Source organism: Aspergillus homomorphus (genome assembly GCF_003184865.1).
Source record: "Aspergillus homomorphus CBS 101889 unplaced genomic scaffold BO97scaffold_18, whole genome shotgun sequence".
NCBI classification, from domain to species: domain Eukaryota; kingdom Fungi; phylum Ascomycota; class Eurotiomycetes; order Eurotiales; family Aspergillaceae; genus Aspergillus; species Aspergillus homomorphus.
In genome coordinates this window covers 128,571-145,530 of record NW_020291904.1, presented here as the reverse complement: position 1 = coordinate 145,530, position 16,960 = coordinate 128,571, and the positions used below count along the sequence as shown (strand labels likewise).

Sequence of the window (16,960 nt, the reverse complement as noted above, 5' to 3'; positions counted from 1 at the left end):
GAGTGCGGCTGGATTGAGGAGAACTTCCACCAGACTTTGGTGCTTCCCCTGAAAAGGATTTTGGGAGGCTGCGGTGTGGATGTATTAGTGATGCTGTTGATAATCAATTTGGCACCAGAGCTATACGTGTTATCATTCTCCAAAGCGGCCATGCCATAGACCTGTCTTAATTGTCAGGTTAATCATAGGCTGAAGAGATAGGAGGAGATATAAACCGTCCTACCGCGAGCAAGAGGTCAACACAAGGCTTCATTTGGGTGAGATGGCCTGTGTTTAATGAACAGCTTCGCGATGGTAAGTATCACTTGGAAGAAGCCAGAAATTTATATTTCAAAGAAAACCGGGGCCGGCAATGCTGCCTCCTTGGTCCGGGGCGTCCACTTTCCTCAACTCCAGCATATGCAGGTCTAGATATTGCGGGATTGCGACAGGGTACAGAACGTGCTGCAAACTCCCAAATGCAGGATTGGCATGAGCTCTGTGTCACTAATACCATCTTTTCTAACTGTTGCTCTGCGGATAAGTAGGGAGCACTTTAGATTGCGTGACGAATTGTTCCAGCACCAAGGCCAGAGTAGATCGGTATCATTGCGCTCGGGCTCTTATGACAATAACTCCCATGTCTCGCTTGATTCACCGATGCTAAGTATGGATACTGACTCAATTCCTGGATTATAAATTCCACTTTTTTCACCATACTCAGGAGGTTTGCTTACAGTGCTGAATCTAACTTTCCATGGAAACGGGAATGGCAAAGCGAGGGGAGTATCTCTCAAGTCACATCTGCCTTTACATAAAATGGAATACTGTATCCATTACTAAGTCGGCCTCCAGATTTTCCTGTTGCACAAATGTGATTCGCGCTAGAGGAGACACAATCAAACATCCCACCAGCCGGATTGATGATTAAATTGTGCAGAAATACCATTTCACAATTGAAGCCCGGGCTTTTCCTGGGCATAAATTGCTGTCACGCAATGGGCTAAGACTCCAATCATTCCTCTTCGCCTCATTCTCACCTACATCGTCTCGCTTCTCCCCACCCACAGATATCCTGGATCTCATGCCATTGAACTACGAGGCACAACTGTGGCCATCAGAACCAACAACGAGACAATGGAAATCTGTACTGCGCCAACATAGAACAAGGCTTCGTGAATATCCCCGCCCTCTGTCAAATGACCCGTCTTGCGATAGACCCGGTCAATATAGCTTCCAAGCAGTGGTGAGATGATTGTGAAAATGATCACTTCTGCTGTGTGCAAGAAATTTGTGATTGCGTGGGGGTGAAGAGACATTCTTGAACATTGGGTTCATTCGTGCTAGCGTCTCTTGGGCGTGAGCTGCTAATGAGGCATCTACGACAACCCATGCAAACATGATGGGGATGAAACTGGCAGCGGCGCACCAGGCTAGCGCGGCGTGATGCGGTGCAGGCTGCCAGAATGGCAGATATCAAGTTATAAGCAGCAAAAAGCGCGTTCAGGCGTAGCCAAGGCATGGGCATATGCAGCTGAGGGCTTGCAAAGATGAAGAAAAGTGCACCCAGCAGTTTGCCACAGTTAGATCCTCCGAGCCTGATTTGGGACCACGCCGCATTTCCGAACTCTCGCTGAGCTACAGCTGGGAACGATGGCAGTTTCGAGGTATTGATGAGTGTAAAACAACACCGAAGAGCAAGGCCACAGCCAGACGTACTTGCGCCTGGTAAAGACTAGCTGAGCACCCACCAGAATGAGAACAGACCACTCCAACATGTTGATTAGCATAGCGCTGAAATATGAAGGTCGACCTTCGGATAACTCGGACTTTGTCCCCTCGAGCGCATTATCCTGGAGAAAAGACCAGGACATCACAGCTACAGCGAAGCAGGCGGGAGTGACTATGAAGGCATAACTTGCTCCAAGATGAGGGATCCGGACCAGACCAACGAAGAGTGTTCCCACTATATTGACCAGTTCGGTGGACAGGTAAGCCAGACTTTCCAGCCGGTGCAATTTGATAAGATGCCCATCAACAATATCATGAAGAACAACATGAACGATCAGCTCAACCATACCGTATGCCACGCCCGCCAAGCTGTACACGGGGATCAGCACGTTGGTACCATAATCGCCGTAATAATGAAATTCCTGTTTCGGATGGTGGCCAACGAAGGAGTCAGGAACAATTGTGCCCCCAGTGCAAGCGTCTATGATAAGCAACATAGCATTGATGAGACCGAAAAGTAGCACTGTGAGGACAAGGGTCATCCGTGAAGAGACTCTTTGACGAAGAGGAGTAATTATTGTAGCTCCAACGCCTTGAGCAAACAGCTTGAGGCCGTACATCAGCCCTACGCGTTCGAAAGTCTTAGCCGTGGTGTGATCGAGGAATGCGTCATAGTCATAGCGGTTTATGGCTAAAACAAGGATGGATCCATTGAAGGCTGTCAATCCTATTTGGGAGATAAGGATTGAGTATGTAGAGCTTAGCTTCGTGTCTTTCTTTTGGGGTCAAGAAGCGCCAGCCATCGATGATAGGTTCCTGGACGCGTCTTCTGAACCAAGTCCCCATCGCTGCCAGCATAAACAGAGAACAACGGGTCAAATTGGGACGTCGATGTATGTGCAGTTATCAGGGTTTCCAGGAGCTTCCTTTCCCCCATTTGTGTTTATGCTGTTTGACTGGTGGGGCTGTTGGGTGAACGACCTAACAGAAGTCAAGACGGTCGCGAAATGTGACCACGAGGGGTTGACCATGCTGGGACTTCAGGATATTTGCTGTGAATACCATAACACGGCTCATGATAAGCGAAGGCCCACAATGGTCAGTGGTCAGATAGGTTCATATTGAAGAGCTGCTATTATAGGCTCGCTGCTATCAACTTCAGCAGGACTACCTGTCTATACCACTCACCATTTGTCTCGACGGAGACCACATTGCACCAGCTTGCCTATTGTCTCGAATTTAGTCCTTATACTTATTCATGACTCGTTTAAGATCATGTGATGTGAGTGGAAAGACTGATAGTGTTTCACATCCATCGCAACATATGAGCACTAAAGGGCTAACCACCTGTGCTACTTTTATGCCCTTCAAGTGACAACCTCCCTTCGTTCCCAACATCTACAGCAGAATTGATAATACAGGCTACTCCTCCATACATAGTAAAGTCATGCTTACCGTCAGGAAGACCTGGATTTCCGTTTTATGTGAAAACAAGTACAATAAGAATAACATAGTACTTTGTGAGTGAGTGGTTGCTACGGGGAAATGCGAACTGCACCTTATGAGCGCATGACACGATGGCCGATGATGATCTTACTGCATGGTCAAAAGCCCCACCATTTTTTTGGTTGGCTGACTGACGTTCACGCCTTGCTTGGTATAAGTAGTTTCGACAGCTGTCCACCTCGTGCATTCGCTGCATCGGACCCCGCAGAGTTGCGGTTAGGCTTGGCCATTTGCGTTGAATGACTGCATCAGGTGACCCCCGCCACTTACTGTTTACGGAATTAGAGGGCCGATCCCCCGCGACACAGCCTACGGGAAGATACACAGCCTACGGGAAGATTTCAAGGTTGAAGATCTATCAGACTAATATGAGGCCACCGCTCAGTGCGACAAGAGACCACAAACAATCATGAACGAGGTCGATCTGGAGGAACATCTAACACAGTGCTGGGGTTATACTTGGAGCAACAAGGTTCCCAAAATTGCTGATTCATATTATGTATTAATTGCATGGTGCCGAGCTTTGGTTTCACAGCCTCCTGGGGACCGACCTACTTTTTGAGGTTTTGGGGGTCGAATTTGGCTTTGTATCTCCTGCATGGTCTCAAGCCCGGATCTGCAGACAGTCAGAACCTCGGGGCGAGAAAGGTCATGAGTCCATATCGTCATCGGTGCTGAAACAACAAGCCACCAGGTATTTCGCACACATCGCGCATGACGATTGGAATAGGACAGAGCACCTCCAGGCTCATTAGATACCCAGTACCAACATGATGGACTGGGAATCAGCAGCAACACAAACCTTGAAGACAGATGGAATTGTGGGGGCAGCCAAAGCTACTAGTATGGAGCCGGGCGCAAGTAGGCTACCGACACGGGGCCAATCATGAGTTCCGGTCGGATCACTCGTGATGGCCGTCTTCGTCTTTCTGGTGCCCACCTTGATCGAAATTCATCCCTCCTTTCTTATCTGCCCATTATCAGCCGCCTACTAAGCTTGATCCTCTCTCCTCATTGTCTGACCCGACTGCGCTCACCGACTCAATCACAAATTATATTTTCCCCCCTTCGCTTCCTCTACCCTCCTTGGCTCTAGCCTATGATTTTGACGCCTCTGTCAAAGTTTCTCTCGTCTATTACTCGTATATAATGTCATTGTTTCCCCCCTCCTAGTCATGTCCATTGGTGACATTGCACCGTGGCCGGTTCTGCTTGTTCATTGCAGGCCGTGGTCAATCCTCTTCTCTTGATTGCCTCGCGAGGATTCTTCCCCGTTCTCCTACCGAGCCTATTGCTCACAGAACTGGATAGAATTGGTCTGTGTGGCGTTTACATGCTGCTATCGTTTTCCAAGTCAGGCGTTCTCAGGCTAAAGAGAAGTTGGTCAGTCTTTAGTATTTACGCAGAATCTGATGGCTGACAATATGCTTTGTGAACAGTTACCGAATCACCCCTCACATTCGCTGTTTGTCCCGCTCGTCCTCTTGCTAGGTCACCATGGCTTCTCAAGAGTCACCTGTGCCGCCGCTGGGAACACAGTCGAAATCGAAGAGGAAACAATTTAGTAGTTGGTTCGGAAGGGGTTCCATCGAGGCGTCAGCACCGGATGCGGAGCACAACTATCGTCCTAAAGCTACTCTCGGAATTCTGAGTGATAAAGAGACTGACGAGGTACCTGGTGAGTGCTCGAAGCTGGCTTGAGGATCTAGTTCGTGGCAGTAGAACGTAAGGGCCAACATCTGAACACAGGAACGGTCCTCCTGCTCTCTTCGAATCGCAACGAGCCATTGGGCTTGAGACATCAACCTCATCGCGAATCCAGCTCGTCCATACCTTCACCTTATCCTCCGTCGCGTGCTTCTTCCCGCTCTGCACCAATACAAAAAAAGACGGCCAACGGCCAGATCATTTTGAGCCCACAACCCGATGATTCGGCAAACGACCCGCTGAACTGGCCCGTATGGCGCCGAGACGCTGCTTTGATATCGCTGGGCTTCTACTGCCTGATGGGCGGAGGTATGACTCCGATTCTGGCTGCAGGCTTTTCACAGGTTGCTTCAGAATATGGCGTGACTACTCAGAAGGTAGCCTATACCACGGGCTTATACATGCTTGGGCTCGGCATCGGATCTGTGGTGATGTCCCCAACCGCTATCTTGTTCGGTAAACGACCAGTCTACCTTCTCGGTGCAACTCTCTTCATCCTTTCAGCAGTCTGGTGTGCGCTGTCGCCAAATTACCCCAGTTTGGTTGTCGCCCGGGTTTTCCAGGGTATTGCGGTGAGCCCGGTTGAGTGTCTGCCGTCCGCGACTATTGCAGAGATCTTCTTTTTGCATGAACGGGCATACCGTGTTGGTATCTACACGCTTCTCCTTTTAGGAGGCAAGAATCTCATTCCTTTGGTCAGCGCGGCTATCATCAGCAACCTAGGATGGCGTTGGGTGTTTTGGGTTGTTGCCATCGTTGTCGGCGGTTGTCTCGCTCTTATCTTTTTCTTTGTGCCGGAAACATTCTGGGATCGTACTCCTCGACCCCATCGGCCCCGCAAACGCCCTAGCATATATCGAGGGATGTCAAACATCATGGCTCATGGCTTCCGAGGCCGGCATCCCCATGCCTCTCGTCTGGAGGATCCCTCCCCTGATGAGGATGTGGCTAGTGTCCAGCCAAAGAAGGCTAAGAAGGGTCACGTTGGATTTGTTGAAGGGGCGGATGACGACAAAGTCCACGATCTGGAGAAGATTCAAAGTGGGGACCATGGAAATCAAATTACTCCTGCAGTCGACACACCGGCAAGCCTGCCAGGCCCAGAAATGTCACGTTCCGCGGATCAAGGGAATACTGAGAAACCTGACGGGCTTCTGACATCCCCTGGCCCAGTGGCGATAAACCCTTCTGAACTCGAAACGGGTCGGCGATTTGAATTATCTCCGGCTCGTAGCGAATCCATTGACCCTGTCCCGCCGGCCACTCCAGCGGCGCAATACACCAACCGACTCCGCGAGCGGCCCAGGATTTCTTTCACGTACTACCTTCGGCCTTGGAATGGACGTATTGCTCACGAGAACTGGTTCCGTGTTGCATTGCGACCTTTCATCTTGTTCGCCTACCCTGCAGTGCTGTGGTCCGCTACCGTATACGCTCTCTCCGTGGGATGGCTCATCGTGATTTCCGAATCAGTCGCCCATATTTATGAGACGCGAGATATGTACAATTTCACGGCCTTGCAGACTGGCCTTGTGTACATTTCGCCGTTCGTGGGTGGTCTCCTAGGAACAGCAGTAGCAGGCAAGGTTTCGGATATCATTGTACAGTACATGACACGGCGCAACGGAGGCATATACGAACCAGAGTTTCGTCTAGTGATGGCGATTCCAATTGCCATCTCGACAACAATTGGTCTAATGGGATTTGGATGGAGTGCTGAAGAGCGCGATATGTGGATTGTGCCGACCATCTTCTTCGGTATAGTCTCTTTTGGATGCTGCCTTGGGAGTACGACTTCCATCACGTTTTGTGTTGATAGCTACCGACAGTACGCCGGCGAAGCGCTGGTGACGCTAAATTGGTGCAAGAGTACGTATCTTCCCCCCTTTCGCTGATCCTTTGCCAGGACGAGACACCGAACTAATGATCTCCGACAGATGTGTTCCATGGACTCATATTCTCCCTTTTCATCGTCGACTGGTTGGATGCAGAAGGGTCCCGGCTGGTGTTTATCGCTCTGGGAGTGATTCAGCTAGGGTGCCTGCTGTTCACGATACCCATGTACATTTATGGTAAACGGTTTCGAATGTGGACGGTCCGGAAACAGCTTATGGAGAAATTCTAAGCGGGCGCGATCACCATTGAATCTCTGATCTCTCATGTCTTGTCCCGACGGGGAGCTGCCCGTTGGACAAAGAGACGGGGGCGAATCTTGTTTTTATCTCTTGGCGATCGGCATTTGTACATATACTGTAGAGCAGCGCCATATTACCTTGCTTACAAATAATTCGGTAGACATGCATTGAGACATATCACTCCATACCTAAACGGGTAGACTGCAGGGCTTCAGCTTTGATTCAACCCTCCTTGCAGCAAGCTCCTGACACCCGTGTCCGGACTCGAGGGTGGGTGGGACTGGGTAGGTCGCCAGGCCAGGGTGATCCTAATCAGATTTGACATCTTTGACATGGCTAGGATGTCATTGCTGACGGACCCAAGACCCATGATATCGGAACGGGATTTGTCCTACTGGACGAAAATTTCAAAATCATCTGATGCCGATGGAGCGACTGGAGTCATGGAGTCGAGTCGGCAGAAATGAAAGCTCAATCACTGCCACAGCACACAGCCACATAGCCACTTTTCCCCCCATTGATTAGTGATTGGCAGGAGAATCAATCTGAGTATTGTACGGAGGAGCTATCGATGCCATCCCCATACCTTAGTTACTGGATCACATCATCCAGCCCGGTTTCTAGACCGCTTAGTCACCCTTACCTACCACGCCCCAGCACTGCGGGCAGATGCTACTGAGTACAAAATCGAGAGTCGAACCCAGCCCAAGGCTGCTGCAGGTGCAGGTGCAGCAAGCATTTTGTCGATCATGACGCGGGATACGACGTCAGCGGTGAAGGCATGAGAGAAAACCTGTACTCAAATGTGATTAGACAAAGGGAGAGTAAACACGGAAAAACAGTCCTATGCCCGCCTTTCCCTAGGTAGCCTTGCCTAGCCTCCTTGATTGCCCCTCATCGGCTATATTACACATGAAAATGCTAACTCTAAGTATTTACTCTAGCGATGTGCTTCACTTTTCCAGGCAAAGTCGTAGGGTACCGTCATATGAAAGAGAGGATGACTGAGAGAGCGAGCCACAGCCACATATCGACGCCTGGAAGGCGGTAACACCCTGAAATCGATCCAGATGACTGGTGGCTTCACGAACCGACGGAGCGATCCACTGCGGAGCCATTTATCCTCATAGGGAATAGCGTCAAAGCAAAACCGGGATGAGAAGTGATGGAGCCGTTGGATGTTGGCCAGTCACATTCTCACCTGGACTGAACTCAATACACATTGCATTTCCGGAGCGGGTGAAGGATGGATCGCTGAGATTGGGTGGAGGTGACCCCAACTTGACTGGGAGGGGCCGGGGGGGGCGTGCAACTGCATTGAAACGGGATCTTCTCGAGAGGGGATCAGCATAGTTGGAGGCGAAGAAGTGACAAGACCCATGCAGAACAATAAGAGTGAGAGACTAGGCTATCGATTGATCGATTAAGTATGACGATGAGATATCTGTAACATGTACGTAGTTCCTGCTCAGCGAAAGTATATGCCCTAGGGCTATTATCCAGCTCACAGTTCCTTACTCGCAACACGAGAAATTGGGTGGAGTGACGGGACAGAAGTTGCATGGTCCAGAGCGGGTTGAAGAGGGCCGCCTCCATCAATTTTATTTTAGAGATCCTCAGATCTAGTGCGCCATCCATTTGGGCTCTAATAATTCGACGCCTTCCCGACTTTTTTTTTTTCTGAAGTACATTTTCCCTTTAGGCCTTTCACTCTTGTGTCGCCACATTCGGTTATTCCGGCATAAGGCGAAGGTGTGTGGACTGACAGCTTATGTGGTGAAAAGACAGTCAGTCACTGGCTACGACTACAATCCTGGTTGATTGATATGGCTTGGATTATTGTATTGCTGCTATTGTGATGTGTTGTCGACCTCACATTCCACGGCTTTCCTAATTCATGCGTCCGTTCTATTCATGACTAATCACCACTTTTTACTCTGCAGTATTGGAACTTGTAGCTACCGGTTAGGTCGGTCTGTACTTGTAAAATGAAAGATCCGAAAAGATCACTCACTTTTTCAGAGATTTGCTGACTGACGGATGGACTGACTAAACTGTCGCTTGACCTGATGGCTACTCTGCCCTCGTCTATTATCTTGTCTTGTTTCGTCTCGCCAGCCTTCCTCCTTCGTGCCCTGCAAGCAATCCTTGATTTTGGTTGATATTAAACCCGCTCGATTCCAGCTGGCTTTCAGTAACTCTTTCTCCTCGGTCTTCCTTTTCCCTTCTTCTTCTTCTTCCTTTCTTCTTTCCTTCCTTCCTGTTGCTAGTGACTGTTTCGCATCATTCTACATTTATCGCCATTTTAGCTCTTTTCGGTCTCACCTACCACAACGTCATTTTCCTTGTGGTCTTCTTGTCTGCTTCTCACTACCAGATTTTTGCCACACTTTAATTCGATCAAGCCAGCGCCTCCATTCCCACCCCCACCAGGATGGCTGCATAAGACCGTTTGAGCGCCAACTCCCCATCACATCGAATTTCTTGGGAGTCAGGACTACCCAAAAGTAACAATAGTCCTCATTGTTATCATCCCTACAATCCTCATCACCCTTCCTCTTTTTCCTCTCTTTCTCTCTCTCTTTCCTTTCTCTTACTCCCTCCCTTTCCACCCCCGCCATGGAATCATCTCGCCCTCCACGAAGGGATGATGACCACAATGCGGGTCGCCGAGTTCGGGAATTATACCGGTACTTCCAGCCCGAACGCACCGGCGTTCCTCAAGATCGCAGTTACACATCCGCGAGCGATGATGCGCTCCCCTCAGCCAGTTCGGATCCATCCCACCAAATCCCCTCCTCGCCCTCATTATCCTCTCAATGTCCTTCGACCCCGTCCGCCGACGCCGCTGCAGCCGGGCTAGTACCCGAAGCTCTGATACTTGGCGATCCCAATGCGACACTGACGTCGTTTGCGCAGCTGGCCGCATTGCGACTCAACGTTGAGCGCGTATTAATCAGGTACGTCGGCACATAAACTCAATGCTACGGGGTAATTCCTGTCCGCCTTTTCCCTTTGGATGACTGACTCGATCGACCTCCTCGATAGCGTCTCGGACCGCCATTCCCAATTTATCCTGGCACAAAGCACCCAGACTGGGGCCGTTAGCGACTATCAATCCTCCGGTGATGGCGTCTGGGACGGTTGCTCAACATTATCGTCCAGCGCTTGGAGCATGTGTAAGGTGAGTGTTCACTCCTCGAATATTGTCGTCATTTCGAGCACTTAAACTAATCGCGTCTGTCACTGAAGGCAACTGTTGCTCTTCCTCCCTCCCGCGAACGGGGACACCGCCAATTCTTGGTCGTGAACGATCTCAGTCAAGAAGAACGATATAAACGCCTTCCATTTGTAACAGGAGATCCCCAATTTCGATTCTACGCCGGTACGCCCTTGACGACGGATACCAATATCAACATCGGATGTTTCTTTGCTCTTGATATAAAACCACACGATGGCTTCACTGCTGCGGAGAGGGATACCATGGAAATGTTGGCTGGGTTGATCATGGATTATTTGAAGGTCAGCCGTCAGGCTTCCGAAGGTCGCCGTGCAGCCCGCCTGTCTCACGGTCTCAGCTGCTTCGTTGAAGGAAGCTCCAGCTTTGTCGATGGCAGCCATCCCTATTCAACTGGCAATTCCGCGGCGACACCCAGCACACCTCCCTCGTCAAGCCAGAGAGCCAATCACCCGTCTCTCGGATCGCTCAAAAGCTTTGACGCCCCATCTAGACGATCGCAAAGCAGTGACACCCGCTCATTCAGCTCCGCATCTGAATCTAAGCTCGATCAAGGTCTATCTTCCGGACTGGATAGCCCCTTTCCAGATTGGTGGGCTGGCAGCCGCCAAAAGGAGCTGAAAGGCTCCGATGACTCTCATGGACATAGCTGGGCATTCCGACGGGCGGCCAATTTGATGCGAGAAAGCCTGGAGCTTGGTGTGGAGGGTGGAGTCATCTTCGTGGAAGCTAACAACAGCCCGATGATCGATGCTGATACAGGAAGCGATTGCTCCATAGAAGGAAACAATCCGGCTCCCGTGCTGGCCATCTCCACCAACGAGGAACCGTTTGCGCCCGGTCCGGGATCCAAAGCCTCCTATCCAGCAGCGTCCCTCGACACCGCATTTCTTCACCAACTTCTGCGTCGGTATAGCAAAGGAAAGCTTTGGTCCTTCCATCGAGATGGCATGATTTCGAGTTCGGACGACGAAACGCCACGCAGGAGTCGCTCACGCACCGCCAAACAGTCCGAGATGGGCAAGGGAGGATCGAAGAGATGGAGGGCCACGGAGAATACTATGCTAAATCAGTACTTCCCGAACGCTACTCAAGTTCTTTTCGTGCCGCTTTGGAATTCCGCGAACTCGCAGTGGTTTGCCGGTTGTTTCTGTTGGAACACTGTGGAGACGCAAGTCTTCACCCCGTCAGTAGAGCTGAGTTCCATCCTCGGTTTCGGCTCTTCCATCATGGCGGAGTGCAACCGGGTGGAATCCCTCATTTCAGATCGGCAAAAGGGAGATTTCATCGGCAGCATCTCGTAAGTTTTCCCACGTATACATTGGTTTACATTCTGCTGACACGTCGGTAGACACGAGCTTAGAAGTCCCCTTCATGGTATATTAGCGGCCGCGGAGTTTCTGAACGGCACACAACTCGACGAATTCCAAAGCTCTCTTTTGGAGACGATTAACGCTTGCGGACGTACTCTGTTGGACACAATCAACCAGGTTTTGGACTTTAGCAAAATTGTTTCTCTGGAACGGACGTATCGAAATATGAAGCGAAGCAGAACACCGCCCACAGATTTGAAAGGCTTAGATCGGTTTTCAACACACCTGGACACCTATGTGGCGACAGACCTGGCCCTATTGACAGAAGAGGTTGTAGAAGGGGTATGTCTGGGCCATGCATACGGTCAGAAATCCTCTGCTCCTTACGATCAACCCATGGTCTTGCCGCTTGGACAGTCTAAAAAGCCTGCGTCTGAGCTTGAGGCGGAGACGGCATCTCGATCAGATGTGGAGGTCATTGTGGATATCGCGCACAATGACTGGACCTATCTCACCCAACCTGGAGCATTGAGACGCATCATCATGAACGTTTTCGGAAATGCGATGAAGTACACTCACAGTGGCCGTGTGTCTCTACATCTGGAGGTGACAGAGGCATCTGAAGGTCGTTCACGCCGCCATGGAGTCGAGGAGTTGGTCACCCTGACTGTGTCTGACACCGGCAAAGGCATTTCCGAGGAGTTCCTCCGCGGTCGCCTGTACACCCCCTTTGCTCAGGAAGACACACTAGCCGTTGGAACTGGCCTTGGTCTCTCCATTGTGCGGAGTCTCGTCAAGGCTCTCAAGGGCAGTATCAACATCCATAGTTGCCCTGGCGAAGGAACCATTGTCAAAGTATCCCTACCCCTGGTCCGACCAGGCCCTGAGTTGGATTTGGATGAAACAGTGGGCCCGCGGTCGCCGTCAGTCAAGGAGAAAGACGCACTGACGGAGAGTCGTATGTTGCGCGAAGCTCATGCTGGTCGCCGCGTCGCAATCCTCGGGGTAGAACCCGCGGAAGCAGCGACTCATTCGGTCTGGTCAGTTTATTCGCGCTACCTGACTGATTGGTATGGCCTTGAAATAGTGTCCTTCAAGGATGAGACTCCGGCGGATATTACTTTCGCGGAGGAGAAAGACCTAGCTGCGGGAATGCAGCATGATTTCGACAAGACTATCCCAAGTCTTCTCGTCTTCTGCAACAAATCTGTCGATTATGCGACAAGTCGTTCCGAATGGTTGTCTCTCGCTACAAGGGTGAACATAATACGACGCCCATGTGGCCCGCACAAACTCGCACGTAGCATTCGCAAATGCCTGGATATTCGAACTGGCGCTCTGCCCGCGAGGATTATTGAATTACCTCATCGGCCCCGGCATGCTACCTTGTCATCAAGCGACATCTCCCCGGGGGAAGCAATGTTTGAGATTCCGACTGATACTCCTGAGCTTACGCCAGAAGCTGCTGCCAGCTCAGCTTCGTCATCTTCATACGACTATATGCGCTCACAGTCATCGGATGTCTTTGATTCTTTGTGTCCAATCGAATCACCGTCATCCTCCATTCAACCTCAATCTCCCATTCAGCAATCAAATTCATCGCCGTTTGATAGGCGTGCACGCATTTTGGTTGTGGACGACAATTCAATCAACCTCAAGCTCATGCTCACATTCATGAAAAAGCGTGAGCTGGAGACGCTGGACTCGGCCGAGAACGGCAAGCTAGCCGTCGATGCAGTTGAACGTTTACCTGAAGGTTATGATATCATTTTCATGGGTGAGTAACCACCTTCGCCCTTAAAAATCTAAGCCCTCACTTATATTTTCCCTCTAGATATGTCCATGCCAGTTATGAATGGTTTTGAGGCAACACGTGCCATTCGAGCCATTGAGAAAGAGCGTGGGGAGGGCTGCGCCCCCTCCGTGATTATCGCTTTGACGGGCCTCAGTAGCTCGCGTGACGAAACTGAGGCACTCACGTCAGGCGTCAATTTGTTCCTCACGAAGCCGGTTTCCTTCAAAGAGGTTTCAAGGCTGTTGAGTGATTGGGAAGATAGAGGAATGGTCGAACGGCGTTTGTCTGGATCTGGGTCTGGTTCTGAATGAAACAAACCGCGCAACTCATAACGGCATGCATGCATTTAATAGACTTGGAGGTTGGTGTGGGACTCGGCTTTTTCTTTTCTTTTCTTCTATGTTCAGTCATTCTGTGTTTGGATTACTCCCTACACGGATATGAGGCATGAGTGATACCCTTCTCAGGAATACGGCGTTCCCTTCGGTCGGAGTTCATTTGGTTTTTATACCTGATTGCAAGATTCTAGGCTGTGTTGCTTGGTCTACGAAATGGGGTCTCTGAAAAAAAAAAAGGTTCTGTTTGGATCTTAGGGCATGTTTTATGATACCTATGTATATATTGATCGACTGGATGCATGAGATTTACAAATGAATAGACTACGGAGGTGGAATTGGTATACTTTACTTGCAATATTAAGACTGATCTCTGAATTAGTTTTGGTTTCATAGGCATGTGTAGCAGCTACATTCCTGCAGATTGCCAGGCTCATGTTGTCTCATCTCTACAGCGTCTATGCTCGTGGTGACTGAATGAAATATGGGTTGAATAACTTGAATTATACCTGAAGGACGTGCTCCCGGGCGCCCTATCATGGCCGAGCGATATCAGAACGCGACCGTCCTGAGGCTGGCAGGAAATCCCAAACTACCCGCAAGCGGCCGCCACGTGATGTGGAGGCGGCGTTGCCCCTTTGCGGCCGGTAAAGAAGAGTCCGTCTTTCGCTCGCTCCTCTCTTTTGATCCTCCTGCATCCGCCCCTCGGTCTTTTCCTCCTTCACTCCTTCTTCTTATCTTGCTTCTTGGTCTTCTTTGATGTTGTTTTCTTATCACTGAGTTTTCACCGTCCACCGGTTTCCCCGCTCAATCTTAGCGTAAAGATTGCCTCATTTGCGTTCCGACATACTCCCGCGTTCGATTTGCCGGCGTGGTTTAAATAACAAGTTTATTGCACCCCGAACTGAAACTTCCTTTGCAATCAGATCATTCAATGCGTGTCCACCCCTGCCAGTGGTCGTCATATCACTAGTTATTTTCATCGACACCTCTGCCTCAACCGAGCATTTGCACCATGAAGATTCACCATCTATCCTTGATCCTTCTATACCTCCCCGCGCTCTCGGCCGCCGTCGCAGATTCAGTATCAGCCAGCGGAAGCCAGAAGGATGCATCCAACCTCAATTCTGTTGGTCTAGATGCACTCACTGCTCCAAAGGCCGCTCCCAAAGGGACGCTGGACGCCCCCGTCGACGGCAAGGATGGCCGGCCTCACGCCGGTCCATGGGTGGAAACAAGCGCCGAGCGGGATCGCAAAAAGTCCGGCTCGAGTGCTTCAGCGGAGGAAGTGACCGTAGCCGATTACAAAATGACAGAACATGTTGGGCCTGACGGCAAGCCAATCCCGTATTCCAACGATGGAGTGATGGACGATCCTCACCGGACGGGTCCGAAAGAGGGAACTCGAGGAACGGAGGGTGGTGTCACGGAGAAGATGAAGGAGAATCCATTCCCCGCCGAGAAGACGCCAGATAGTCCCAAGGAGGCGCCGCCTTTGCCGCACAGCGAGCAGCAGAAGCTCCCTACGCAGAAAGAGAGTGTCGAGGTGAACGACCCGAAGAGCTTTACTGCGGATTCCAGTCTGGGTCGGCTCGAGGTAATTGGCAATACCTACGAAGTGTGAATGAGACGTATGAGCTAACACTGTTTTAGAAACCGGCCGACTTGCCTGAGAAACCTCACGACATTCCGCCGCCCAAGTCCCCCGCAACGGTGAAAGGAAGCCCACTCGGTCTAGACAAAGATGGTCATCTTCAAGCACAATCGGGAGACATCCAGGAGGAAACTGCGTTCCATTCGCTGCTGTTCTCGTTTACAATGATCGTGGTCTCGGAAATCGGCGATAAGACGTTCTTGGTGGCCGCCCTCATGGCTATGCGTCATCCGCGTCTGCTTGTTTTCTCTGCAGCATTCGGCGCGTTGATGATCATGACTGTGCTCTCGGCCATTCTGGGCCATGCTGTGCCCACGTTGATTCCCAAGTCTCTCACCAAGCTTCTGGCAGCGGTTCTGTTCTTCGTCTTCGGGCTAAAGATGTTGAAGGAGGGCCGTGAAATGTCCCCCGACGAGGGTGTCGGCGAGGAAATGAAGGAAGTTGAGATGGAATTGGAGGAGAAGGAACAGCAACAAATGCGCATGAATCGTCGTCGCTCTTCTGTGACTCCGCATGCCTTGGAGGCCGGTCGCATCGGCCGTCGTAAGTTCCGTTCATCTGGCAATCGCCTTCCTTCGCCTCCTGAGAGCGTTTCATCTTCTTCGTCGCGTGGATCGTCTCCTTCTCCCAACCGCTGGGGTGACATTCTCACAGGCATGAACAACCTCTTCTCGCTTCTGCTTAGCCCCGCTTGGGTGCAAACTTTTGTGATGACCTTTTTGGGTGAATGGGGCGACCGTAGCCAAATTGCCACGATCGCAATGGCTGCTGGCCAGGATTATTGGTGGGTGACTATCGGTGCAATCACCGGTCATGGACTCTGCACCGCTGCGGCAGTCATTGGAGGAAGTGCCATTGCTGGTAAGGTCAGCATGCGAGTCGGTAAGTCACTGCTTCCCCCGGTTCTCTTACTTTTCGATGGAATACTAATGTGTTCATTAGTCACCCTGGGCGGTGCTACTGCATTTTTGGTCTTTGGCGTCATCTATCTCATTGAAGCGCTTTACTAAGACTTTTTCATTTCTTCTTGAGCCTTGCTGCTTATCTTATGCCGGGTCATTTCATACATTTAACTCGTAATGCATGCATGTATTCTCTTAGCCTGTCTGGCGTGTTTTAATAGAAGATGATTCTGTTGCTTGCTATTTGGGTTGGCATTCATGGACTTGAGTTGTGACGATCAATACTAGATGAAGCTAGCTGCACTTAGAATGACGTGCTTTTCAATCTTCCTTAATGTTATCAGAAAATGCGTCTGCGCCTAATGTGTTAGTAGTCCGCGCTCCCATTGTTGTCTCAACTTGAATCCTAGGTCATATGGGAAGGCTGCCGAACTTGCCAGTGTCCCCAGTTCCGCGGGGTTCTCTTCTTATTGTAGCACTCGCCCGGATTGGATGACAAGTGGCTTAGTAGCTCTGACGTAGTGTGTAATGTCCTGTGGTCACGAACTGGGGAATATAACTTACCCAACAAATTCAAGGATAGTATCGTGATAGAGCATCAAGCATTAACAAAATTCTCCTCTGCTCCTCAAGTCAAGCATAATATCGAGTCTGACCTTTCATTT

The 16,960-nt window shown here is 50.4% G+C and overlaps 4 protein-coding genes across 4 annotated transcripts; 3 read left to right on the top strand and 1 right to left on the bottom strand.

Annotated features, from left to right (window-relative positions):
- Positions 1-991: 991 nt before the first annotated feature.
- On the bottom strand, positions 992-2,741 carry BO97DRAFT_470401 (uncharacterized protein; the record flags this gene model as incomplete). The annotated part of the gene is made up of 4 exons (XM_025699941.1): positions 992-1,212; positions 1,307-1,437; positions 1,632-2,486; positions 2,598-2,741. 4 exons carry the CDS (start codon positions 2,739-2,741, stop codon positions 1,062-1,064), a joined length of 1,281 nt encoding a protein of 426 aa, XP_025551329.1. The 3' UTR covers positions 992-1,061.
- Positions 2,742-4,713: 1,972 nt separating this feature from the next.
- On the top strand, positions 4,714-7,048 carry BO97DRAFT_424700 (putative MFS transporter; the record flags this gene model as incomplete). Its single annotated transcript, XM_025697000.1, has 3 exons — positions 4,714-4,894; positions 4,966-6,792; positions 6,861-7,048. The coding sequence occupies 3 exons, from the start codon at positions 4,714-4,716 to the stop codon at positions 7,046-7,048; spliced, it is 2,196 nt and encodes a 731-aa protein (XP_025551328.1).
- A 2,142-nt stretch (positions 7,049-9,190) lies between these two features.
- On the top strand, positions 9,191-14,084 carry BO97DRAFT_368802 (putative sensor histidine kinase/response regulator). The gene is made up of 5 exons (XM_025692715.1): positions 9,191-10,018; positions 10,107-10,242; positions 10,311-11,596; positions 11,648-13,386; positions 13,444-14,084. Exons 1-5 carry the CDS (start codon positions 9,678-9,680, stop codon positions 13,713-13,715), a joined length of 3,774 nt encoding a protein of 1,257 aa, XP_025551327.1. The 5' UTR covers positions 9,191-9,677; the 3' UTR covers positions 13,716-14,084.
- A 353-nt stretch (positions 14,085-14,437) lies between these two features.
- BO97DRAFT_470398 (TMEM165/GDT1 family protein) lies at positions 14,438-16,585 on the top strand. Its single transcript, XM_025699940.1, has 3 exons — positions 14,438-15,336; positions 15,393-16,275; positions 16,336-16,585. Exons 1-3 carry the CDS (start codon positions 14,755-14,757, stop codon positions 16,401-16,403), a joined length of 1,533 nt encoding a protein of 510 aa, XP_025551326.1. The 5' UTR covers positions 14,438-14,754; the 3' UTR covers positions 16,404-16,585.
- The last annotated feature ends 375 nt before the right edge of the window (positions 16,586-16,960 follow it).